The following is a 12,414-nucleotide window of genomic DNA, read 5'->3' as shown; positions in this document are numbered from 1 at the left end:
TTTCTAATGAAATTTTATTTTAAAATACACAGGAGGCTAACTTGGCCATAGCTTGTAGACTCCTGTTCTAGAGAAGTAATTTCCGCTCATCAGTGTTTTACCAGTGGATTCCAGGAACCTAGCTCAGGGCTGACAAACAATGATACTAAATAGCATTTAATGATTATTCACTAGATGCCAGAACTGTGCACATACTAAGCAGTTTACTCTAACAACCTTAGTGAGATAGGTATTACAGTGATCCTAACTGACAAACTGAGAAAACTAAGGCACAGAAATGTTAAGTACTTTACATATGGTTACATGGCATAAGCCAGGAGTCAAACCCAGGCAGTCTGACTAAAGAACTGTTATTAACCACTGTTATACCACCTCTCTATGTGTTTAATATTTATTAAATTTAAGAATGAATAATGCCAAACATTCAGGTTTACTTAAAATTAAAATGTGGTCTGGGCGCAGTGGCTCATACCTGTAATGCCAACACTTTGGAAGGCTGAGGCGGGTGTATCACTTGAGGTCAGAAGTTCAAGACCAACCTAGACAACATGGTGAAACCCCATTCTACTAAAAATACAAACATTAGCTAGGGGTGATGGTGCGCCTGTAATCCCAGCTATTCAGGAGGCTGGGGAAGGAGAATTGCTTGAAACTAGGAGGTGCAGGTTCTGAGCTGAGATCGCATCACTGTACTCCTGCCTTGGCGACAGAAGGAGACTCTGTCTCAAAAATTAATTAATTAATTAATTAAAATTTATAATGTGACTCCATTATTAAGTGCATCTTTTTAAAGACACATCACACATTTCAAAAATAGCTTTCTCAGCCAAGAGAAAAATTTAATTTAAATCTTTGTGAAAATAGGGAAAAAATAAAATCATATCACCTGTGATTGTCTTATCTCCCAAAATGAAATTTCTTCTCTGGAAAGTTTTCAAAGTTTATGATAAAGAGATTGTGGTTTTTTAAAAGTGTATTCTTTGGTTTTTGAGCCAAAGATCATACCTAAAACCAGATTTCTCCGGATTCAAAACTTCAAACATCTTAAGCAGTCAAGCCAACTAAGATTATATGATCAGTCAGAATAGCAACAATAAATTCAAGAGGACTGTATTGTTCTTGGAAACCAGGTGGCCACAACAATGAAATCACACACAAATATACATAATTTGTTTGGGGTCCTTAATATTATTATACTAGTGAGAAAAGGATCTGTTGTGGACTTGAGAAAAACTTTTAAGTCAGATAATACAGAAGGACTTCAGAATTAAAATCAGTAATCAGAAATAGAAATGTTAAGCTAAACATGAAAAAAGTTAACTTTATATAAGAAATACATTGAAACACTTTGAAAAGAGTACTGCCAGTGCAGCCAGAAATTCAGAATTTTCTATTATACTATGAAATAACAGAAAAAAACAGCTTTTGTGTTAAAGAACATCCATTATGTGTCTAAGCATACTACTTTAAGTCTAATTTCTAAATACTATTTATAAGCAGAGTTTCTGCCTTCTAGGGTTACTTAGTTTATGCTTCTTTTCGTTTTACCTCATTAAAAATAATTTGCTTTGAGTCAAAGATTTTTCCAGCAGTAAAATGTGAAATCCTTTTCTATGAAACAAAAAGCATCAGTGTTACTATCCTTTATACTTTCTATAGTTTAAAAAAAAAACTTCTAAGAAAAAGGAATATAATGACCATATACAACTTTAAATTTGAAGTGCTATGAGTACATGAATATTCCACTGAAAATCTTAATTTACTATTAGTCTTACAATGTATGGGTTTCAAGTTTTCCACAACCTATTTTATTTTCAGAAGTTTTTTTATTCTCAGTTTTGTCACTGTTTGCTTAATTCTGCTCCCTTCCATAGAACAAACTTGTATTTACCAACTTAGCCATCTTTGTTAGCAGATTGACCTTTGAGTGTGTTGATGCCCTTCATATGCTTGTGGCATCAAGCTTTCCCTTCCTTTGTTACTTATTCCCCACACTATCCTAACAACTGACTGCTCCTTTTTCTTAGCACCTGTTACTTAGAAAATTAGATTATACTGTGTAGCGTTTTATTTAAAGCAGAAAACTCGTGGCATTTCTATTTCTAGAATAAATATCTCAGTGTAGGGATTATTTCTACAGTAACTCCTATACATATATGTATCATATAGATGGCCTTCACAGAATATAAATATTCACCATTTCCTCAGCTTTTATCTGGGGAAAAAGGAAGAAACCATTTTCAGAGCCATCTATCTATAAAGGAGAATCACATAATAATACAACCACCATCCTGGAAGTATAATAATCTCAGTATTTGGTTATTTTGCATGCAACATATTATCTCAGTACCTAAACTATGTCCATTCTTGGTGTAAAAGCAGGTATTGTTGATAAGATTAACACAACAGCCAATGACATCACCAGTAGTGAAAGTTGGTCCATAAGGTTGTCCAGTTCCGGAAGAACAAAACGAATGTCCATCATCCCCATGGTAACCATATGAATGTTTATCCCAACCTACGGAGAAAGTTCCGGCATATTTACAATGAAAAGTAAGGTTCCTCTGTACTAGGTTTATTCACTAAGATTATGATAAATCAGAACAGTACAAGATAATATAAAGATGAAATTTCCAATGTACATTTAAATTCTCAACAATTACAAAATTTATTCTATATTAAAATACTGTTTACAAATTTAAGAAAAATAGCTACACAGAACACTAAAATATTAAACAGAGAGAACCCCTACCAGAAGAAACCAACATAAATGCTACAACCACAGGAGGACACATTTTCTGTGCATATTCGTTTTGCTAATATACTAAAAATAATTTTGCTTTGATTTAAAGAAACACACACACGTTTCATATAACATAAGAGATTACATCCTATTCAATCACTGCAAGTTTCTCAAGGCTGTGATCCAAATATAAAAGCCAAACAAGGTGTGGTCTTACCAAACTACAGATAGGTTTATATCATCATTAAGAGATTTTTACCTTGTCAGTTACTTCTATAAGGAGTTTTCAAATAATAAAAACCTCAGTTAAACCCTCTTTCAAGAATAATTTTAAGCAAAAGGGTACAAAGAAAGTATGTCAAGGTACCATATCTGATTACAATCAGATGCAACTACATTGTCTTGGTTTGTTTCTTTCAGGCACTTCATGTAGTTTTACATTGATAGTTTTGCCTTGTACTTCAAAAAGTCTTGCTAAAATTAATTTTTAACTTTGGCAAAGAGAGTATTAGAAGACACAATTTAAGAATCACTTCCTTCTGATAAGTGGTACTGGGAAACAGGTCTGCCATCTCTATTCATCTCTTCCTTAGTTTACTTTAAGTATTAGTCGATATTCCCAGAACATTAAACAACTGAAGATGGGTTAAAAGTCAAAAATGTGATGGGTAGCCAATATAACCAGCCACATTAAAATATTTAAAGTAGTTGATATTACTATGTACTAAAAATTAAAAATATCAAAATACAAAAAAAGCATGATATATATATACCGTATGTTTTACTAAACAGTGTGAAATTTAAATTTATTAAAAACCACTCACAGGCCGGACACGGTGGCTCATGCCTGTAATCCTAACAGTTTGGGAGGCTGAGGCAGGTGGATCACCTGAGGTCAGGGGCTCGCGACCAGCCTGGCCAACATAGCAAAACCCCATCTCTACCAAAAATCCAAAAATTAGCTGGGGCTGGTGATGCATGCCTGTAATCCCAGCTACTGGGGAGGCTGAGGCAGGAAAACTGCCTGATCCCAGGACGCAGAGGTTGCAGTGGGCCAAAACTGCACCACTGCAGTCCAACCTGGGTGACACAGTGAGACTCTGTCTCAAAAAAAAAAAAAAAAAAAAAAAAAAAAAAAAAAAAAAAAAAAAAAAATCCCACTCAGCTTTCACTTAAAATTCATGATATTGATGATTAAAAACACAGAAAATCAGTATCTTTAAATATTATAATTTCTTACTTGAAAATTTTAACCAGAAAGAGCCACTCATAAGACATAATACTGCAATTCAATTACAAGTATACCTGGTAGTCTATTCATGTTCACACCTTGAGCAGAAAGACCAATTCCCATGTAACTGTTGGCAGGGGTGAGGGGAGAGAAGAAAAGGACATTATTATAGTCATATATGTATAAATTACCAAACACTCTCAAACAATATCAGAACCAAGCCCAAGGTCGAACTCCTAAGGTAGCTACAAAAATTTTATTACAATTTATTATGTAACAACAATGGGCAATATTAAGTACCAATAATACTCACACTTCACAGCAAAATCATATGGTAATAATTCATAAATACACAAAGCATTAATACACAGCTATGCACTCTACTGACACCTATAAATAATATCTCCAATTTATTTACAGATAAATGTTTGGGATTAAGATTTCTCACAAAAAAGCACAGAGGAATTGTGGAAAGAAAAAAAATGTTAAGGAAACAAATATGTTTCCCAAGGGGCACAGTAAAAATTTAGACGGCACGCTCGCGCGCGCACACACACACACACACACACACACACGGAAACATGGATTCACATTTGGAAAAAATTTCAAACTCACATAAAAATATCTTAATAAAATTACCCCACGGTATGTATTTTCTATACTGGCTTTCTAAAACTGAGCAAATTGACAAAATCTACCTAAACAGAGGGTTCTTTATTATCAATTTGTAAAATCAGAACAAAATAATCTCCACACAATACACAAGGAAAGATTATCAAGGTATTCAGTTATTTTTCAAATGCTTATAAAACATTAACAACAAAACCTGATAAAGATAGTTCAAAGGAAGAAAACATACCACAACACGCTTATAAATATGAACACAAAAAGAAAAACAAAATAAAAAGCAAACTGAATCCAGTTTGTTAAAAGGATAATTGACCATTATTGTTATCAAGGTTTTAAATGGCATTTGATAAAATTCAGCCACCATTCCTAATAAGAACTCCAATAAAATAAGAATAAAAGGAAATTATTTAACTATGAGACTTTTCCCCCAAATACAGCAAGCAAGATATTCAACAGTAAAACACGCTGAAGGCATTTCCACTAAAATCAAGAGATGCCTATAATTGTTAAATACTGTTTTAGGGGCTTTAGAAAACTTAATAAAAAGAAAACTAAATGACTAGTATAAATGTTAAAAGATATAAAAGCACCTTTATTTGTAGTGGGTATGATTACATACATAGAAAACCACAGAATCTATCAAAACCTTTTACAATTATTCAGGCATTTTGGCAAAGTGACTACATATAAGAGGAACATTTTAATATTGCTTCCAGTACAGCCAGCTGGACAGCCACGATAACTACAGAAAACATAAAACAGGAACAAGGTTCTCAAGGAAGGCTCAAAATTACATATTAAAAGCTGTATATAAATGGATATAGTCAACATCTGGATAACTTGAGTGCATAAAATGGCAGTCTTTCAGATAGGCACACAGGCTCACAGCTGGAATCCCAGCACTTTCAGAGACTGAAGCAGGAGGATCTTTTGAGCCCAAGAATTCAAGACCAGCCTGGGCAACACTGGGAGACCTTGTCTCGAAAAAAAACAAAATCATCAGTTGTGTGTGGTGGTGCACACCTGTGGTCCTAGCTATGTGGGAGGCTGAAGTGGGAGGATTGCTTGACCCCAGGAGGTTGAGGCTGCAGTGAGCTATGAATAATCACACCACTGCATTCCACCCTGAGTGAGAGACCAGGACTCTGTCACTCAGACTGGAGTGCAAAAACAAAAAAAGGAGGACAACCTTTCTAAAATGATGTATACATACATTTATACATTTCAATACCTATTCCAACAGAAGTTTTAAAACCGAGCAAAATTATTTCAAAGTTCATATGGAAAAACACATAATTTTGATCAAAAGACAAAATTTTAAAAAAGAAAACTCAGTTTTCCCTACTAGAAATTAAAACACATAGTTAATTAGATTCAGAAGAGCAATATTACCACTATGAGCATATGCCAAGTGAGACACGAGTGACAAAACATTAGGAAACAACATATAGATGTCTAGTCAAGAAGGCTCATTAAGTTTGTATTTTGATTCAGCCCCTTTGCTACAAGTACAATATAAAATGTAAGCATTACATTTTATTTAAAAAGTCTACGTCATAAGACAATGAGAAGAAACACAAGGCTGTGAATGGGGATATAAGCTGTGGACCTGCAAAGCCCTGAGTCTGTGAGCACTCAACAGTGGCTCAAAGTTCCCTCTCCTCTGGGTAAACAAGGACTAAAAATGTTCCAGAAGAGGAGTATTAACTATGTTTACTGCTTAAAGCCAAAGGCTGGAACAGGCTTCTCCTCTTGAAAGGAGGCTAAGAATATACTGATATCACCTGCTGCCTAAGCTAGAGCTTATTTGACATTGTGGTGTAGTTAAGGGGAAAGAGAGAAGAGAAACCTCTTAACCAGGATCTAAACCAGTTAGTTATTGAATGGATCCATGACAGAATCTGCAACACTCTCAACATCATGCTGAAGCAAGAACCTGGAAACTCTAATACAAACCTAGTTTTGGATTAGGAGGAATGAACTAAAACGCAAGTACAAACTGTAAGAAAGAAAATAAACAGAGAAAAAGACAGATGAGCAAAATGAAGAAAAACGTTAAACTTCCCAATCAAAATAAGGTTGCAAGGGCAAAATTCTAAAATATAAGATCAACAAATCTGACATAACAGGCATGTAGAAAAAAATGAGAAAAAAAGAAAAAGACCAATAAAATAAATGACTGGAACATGAATTCATTCTAGATGATATCACTCAATGGATAGTATGATTTTAAAAAAACATAAAAATAAGTATATTTAGGAATACACTAAAAGAAAAAAAAATCACTAAGATGTAAGGACAGTGGTGTACCAGTATTTGTTGAAATAATTTAGATAGTAATTTTCCAGAATTGAAAAACATGTTGCTGAATTGAAAATACACACAACATACTGAGGAAGATAAAAATTAAGTCACACATAAGACATGCTGTAGAACATCAATCACGGTCATAATCTTAAAAGTTACCAGAAAGAAAAGCAGATTACCTAGCAAGGAATGGCAATTAGACTGACTGCAGACTTCTCCCCAGCAACAACTGATGACAAAAAACAATGGCACAGTATGTTCAAAGTATTGAAAGTAAAGTAACTGTCTACCTAGAACTTAGTTCCCAGGTTATGCAGCAAGAATGAGGGAAAAATAAGATATTTTAAGATACATAAAAGCTAATGGTTTACTATACACAGACTGTCACAAAAGAACTCTCTGAGGACATACTTTAGCAGCAGGGAGACAAGTGAAAATAGAAGAAAGACATGGACAAGGAAACAATCAGCACAGAAAATGACAAAATATATCACTAAAAGTCATTATTGATTTAAAAAATACTATTGAGGGTTTAAAAATCAATCATCCATACATAATGTGCTAGGACACAATTACCTGACACATAAACAAAAAATATCCATGTTCAAAAGAAAGGACAAACAGGGAATGACCCTGAGACAATCCAGATGTGAGAATTAGCAGACAAAAAAATTTAAACCAGGTACTGTTACAATGCACAAGATGTAGGGAGAAATACTCTTGCTTTGAATGAAAGGAAATTCCAGAAAAGAAAAAGAATCAATAAAAAGGAACTACTATGGTCTGAATGTGTGTGTCCCCCAAAATTCTTATGTTGAAACCCAGTCCCTAATGTGGTGGTATTATGAGGTGGGACCTCTGGGAGGTCATTAGGGCTGCACCCTCAGGAATGGGATTTTTGCCCTTATAAAAGAGGCATGAGAAGGCTTGTTTACCCCTTCTGCCATGTAAGGACACACAGGTGTCATAGGTGTTTTCTATGAAGCAGAGATTTCTCACCAGAAACTGAATCTGCTGGCGCCTTTTAATCTTGGACTTTCCAGTCTCCAGAACTGTGAGCAATAAATGTATGCTGTTTATATAATACATTACCCAGCCTAAGGTGTGTTGTTACAGGAGCCCAAACAAAAACAAAAACCAAATAGAAATCCTGGAGCTGAAAACTGTATGGAATAAATATTTACTGATGTACTTAATGGTGGACTGAAGATGGCAAAATAAATAGTAACATGAAAACAGATCTTATCTGAAGGACAGAGAAAAAAACATAAGGGTATTGGGGGGAAGAGTCCTTGGAACTGTACCAAAATATATGTAACCAATCCCAAGAAGAAAGAGAATAGGACAGAAAAAAAATTGAAAATAATTCCCCAAATTTGGTAAAAGAAAAAAACGTATAGATTCAAGAAGCTCAGCAAACATTAATTAAATAAAAAGAAAAACACACCTAGGCACAAATCACGGCTGAACTGCTGAAAACTAACAAAAAAAAAAAAAAAATGCAGAAAACAGCTAGAGAAAAATGACATATTACTTTCATAGGAACAATGAATTGAATTCCCACTGACTTATTAGAAAATATGAAGGCCAGAAGACAGTGGAATGAAATCTTTTAAAGTGCTAAAAAGAAAAAAAAAAAACCAAAAGCCTGTCAAATGCAAAATGGTTTTCAAGAGAAATATTCTTAATAAAAATGAAACAAAAACATTCTCAGATAAAAACATAATGTGTTGCCAGCAAACCTACACTTAAAAAAATGCTCTTAATTTGCCTAAAACATGACTATTTAAAGCAAAAGTGGTAACATGTATTGTGTAGTTTATAACATATATAGATGTAATACATATGACAATTACAGCAAGGAAGACAGGAGGAAGTGACAAATGTAGAAATGCAAGTTTCTGTATTTTACATAAAATGGGTCACTATTAATTCGCAACAGGTTATGAAAAAATATATATTAAAATCTAGAATAATCGCTAAAAATAGCAGAGACATAGTTTAAAGGTCATTAAATAAAAAATTGTAATCATGTATCAAAATCACATATGATTACTTGACAGTGTTTAACCCAAGAACACAAGATTGGTTTAACATTCAAAACCAATCAATGTATTTTACTATATGAGGGGAAAACTCCTATCATGAAATAGCTGCAGTAAAAACACCTGATACAATTTAACACCATTCAAAATAAATACTCTTAGCAAACTAACAAGGGAACTTCCCCAACCTGTATCTACAAAAACCCTACAATTAACATGCTTAACAGTGAAATACTCAACACTATTCTCCGAAAACCAACAAAAAACCAAGAAGGCCAGTGCTCACTACTCCTACTCAACACTATACTACAAATCCTAGCCATTTCAACAAGGCAAAAAAAAGAGAAATAAAATGCATAAAAATTAAAAAGAAATAAAGCTGGCTCTATGTACAGATGATTGTTTATAAAGAAAATCCTAAGGAATCTACAAAATAACTGGAATAAGTGAATTTAAGAAGGTTGCAGGATACAAAGTTAACATACAAAGTCCAATGTATTTGACAAGAAATACTAGAAAAACAAAATATTGAAAAGCAATTCTATCTACAACACCATCAGAAAACATAAAACACTGAACAAAAGACATGCAGGCCTCTCTACTCAAAATTACCAAACATCACTTTGGGAAATTTTAAAAGACGTAAATAAATGGCAAAACATATCATGTCTACGAACTGGGCACCTCAGCTACTATTCTCTTTAAACTGATCACAGACTCAACGCAATGTAAAGCATAACCACAATAGGCTTTTCTTTTATTTTTTTAATCGGAAAAGCTGATTCTAAAGTGTATATAGAAGCTGATTAATGAATGTAAATATACAGCTTAATAGAAGAAACAAGACCTAGTGTTAGATAGATCAGTAAGATGACTATAGTTGACAATATTCTATTGCACATTTCAAAATAGCTAGAAGAGAATACTTCAAATGTTTCCAGCATAAAGACAAATATTTAAGGTAATAGATACCCCCAATACTCTGATTTTATCTTTACAATTATATGAATGTATTAAATTATCACTGTACCCCCAAGACATGGACACCTATTAGGCAGCTATAAAAAATTAAAATTAAATAAGTAAAATTTACATGGAAATGTGAAGGATCTAAAACATTCTGAAAAACTTGGAGAGTTGTAGAATTTACACAACCTGACTTCAAAACATAACATGGGTTGAGTAATCTGAACAGTATGGTACTGGCTTAAGGATCAACAAATAGATCAATGCAACAGATTAAGGAGTCTAGAAAGAGACCCACATTCATAGTCATTTAATATTTTACAAAAGTGCCTAAACACTCCAAAAGAGGAAGGAAAGACTTGTGAACAAATAATAATAAGATAACTGACAACCATGTGGAAAAAAGTGAGCCTTAATCTCTATCTTACACAATATACAAAAACTCAAATGAAGAAGCCAGGCGCGGTGCTCACGCCTGTAATCCCAGCACTCTGGGAGGCTGAGACGGGCAGATCACGAGGTCAGGAGATCCAGACCATCATGGTTAACACAGTGAAACCCCGTCTCTACTAAAAATACAAAAATAAGCCGGGCGTGGTGGCCGGCGCCTGTAGTCCCAGCTACTGGGGAGGCTGAGGCAGGAGAACGGAGTGAACCCAGGAGGCAGAGCTTGCAGTGAGCGGAGATCATGCAACTGCACTCCAGGCCTGGGTGACAAGCAAGAAAGACTCCGTCTCTTTAAAAAAAAAAAAAAAAAAAAAATCAAATAAAGATGAATCACAGTCCTAAATATAAATGTTAAAAACTATAAAGCTTCTACAAGAAAACATGTAAAACTATCTTAATGACTTGAGGATAAGGCAAAGATTTATTAGGACACAAAAAGGAAGACCCATAAAAGAGTAAACTCATAAATAAAACTTTAGCAAAATTTAAAACTTCTCAACAAAAGACACAGATGATTCAATTTTCAAAAATGAACAAAAGATCTGAATAGATATTTCACAAAATAAGATACTGCAAATAGCCAACAAGCACATGAAAAAGTGCTCCAAATTGTCAGTCATCAGGAAAATGCAAATTAAAACCACACTGAGATACAACTAGCATACCTGCCAGAATAGGTAAAATTTATAAAATCAACATGTCAGTTGCCAAGCATATGGCACAATAGGAACTTTCATATATTTTTGGTGGGAATTTAAAACAATAAAACCTCTTTGAAACAAAGACTGGCAGTTACTCATAGGACTGAACACCTGCCTACCCTACGACCCAGCAATACCACTCATAAGAAAAATGAAGATTTGTCTACCAAAAAAATTCGTACAAATAGGTTCACGGCAGATTTCTTCACAATAGTGAAAAACGTGAAACAGCCTGGGTATCCATCAACAAGTGAACAGATACACAAATTGTGGTATATTCTACTCAGCAACAAAAACAGAAACAATTACTGATAAACACAAATGAATCAATCTCAAAAATGTCATATTGACTCAAGGAAGCTTTACATACAAGAAGAGCATATGCCATATAATTCCTTTTATATGAAATTTTGCAACAGGAAAAACCCATCTATGCTAGCAAACAAGTCAAAACAATGGCTGCCTCTGAAAGGGTGGGTCAAGGGCCTAAGTAGGAAGGAGCATGAGGGAACATTTCTGAGAATGATCATGTTCTATACTTTGATAGAGGTTTGCATTTCATGGGCGTACCCATCTGCAAAACTTATCAAAGAGTACACTTAAGATGTGTGCATTTCACCAAATGTAAACTGTACCACACACACACACAAAAAGAGAAGCAAGCTGACATCAAACTCAAGTTAATGATATACAGGCTGTAGTGATTAGGGGGGAAGTATACCTACATTGAAATGCATCAAAGGTTAAGATGGATCGACTGATGAAAAGAGGAATAAAGGGGAGGGGGGAGGGGGGAGGGATTGCATTGGGAGTTATACCTCATATAAATGATGAATTGATGGGTGCTGACGAGTTGATGGGTGCAGCACACCAACATGGCACAAGTATACATATGTAACAAACCTGCACGTTATGCACATGTACCCTAGAACTTAAAGTATAATAAAAAAAAAAAAAAAGAAAGAAAAAAGTAAAAAAAAAAAAAAAAAAAAGGAAAAAAGAGATACCGTATAAAACAATTATAGTCAGGTCTGCTATATCATGACATACGAGTTTCAAAAAAAATCACCACATTATACAAAATCATGCAATAAAAGCTGCAAGATTTACAAAGAAAATGGAGTTAGGAGCACAGCATACAAAAACATTGTCAGTAACACATTTTTGAAAAGATAAGAACACAATAAAGACAATTTTACACCTATTCAATTATTAAGGAATAGACCAGGCACAGTGGCTCATGCCTGTAATCCCAGCACTTTGGGAGGACATGGTGAGAGGAGCACTCGAGTCCAGGAGTTCAAGACCAGCCTGGGCAACACAGTGGAACCCCATCTCTCCAAA

At 34.4% G+C, this 12,414-nt stretch overlaps 1 protein-coding gene across 1 annotated transcript in view; it reads right to left on the bottom strand.

Moving 5' to 3' along the window:
- Nucleotides 1–12,414, bottom strand: part of RANBP9 (RAN binding protein 9) — a 93,526-nt gene that overhangs the window by 32,242 nt on the left and 48,870 nt on the right. The window contains exons 3-4 of the mRNA XM_010376408.2: nt 4,049–4,101; nt 2,351–2,518 (exon numbers count right to left, since the gene is read on the bottom strand). Of these exons, the coding sequence (XP_010374710.2) occupies nt 2,351–2,518; nt 4,049–4,101 (221 nt within the window). The remainder of the gene's footprint in view (nt 1–2,350; nt 2,519–4,048; nt 4,102–12,414) is intronic.

This window comes from Rhinopithecus roxellana, chromosome 4, assembly GCF_007565055.1.
Source record: "Rhinopithecus roxellana isolate Shanxi Qingling chromosome 4, ASM756505v1, whole genome shotgun sequence".
NCBI lineage: Eukaryota > Metazoa > Chordata > Mammalia > Primates > Cercopithecidae > Rhinopithecus > Rhinopithecus roxellana.
Note: the sequence above shows the minus strand (reverse complement) of the source record. Positions and strands in the feature narration are given on the sequence as shown.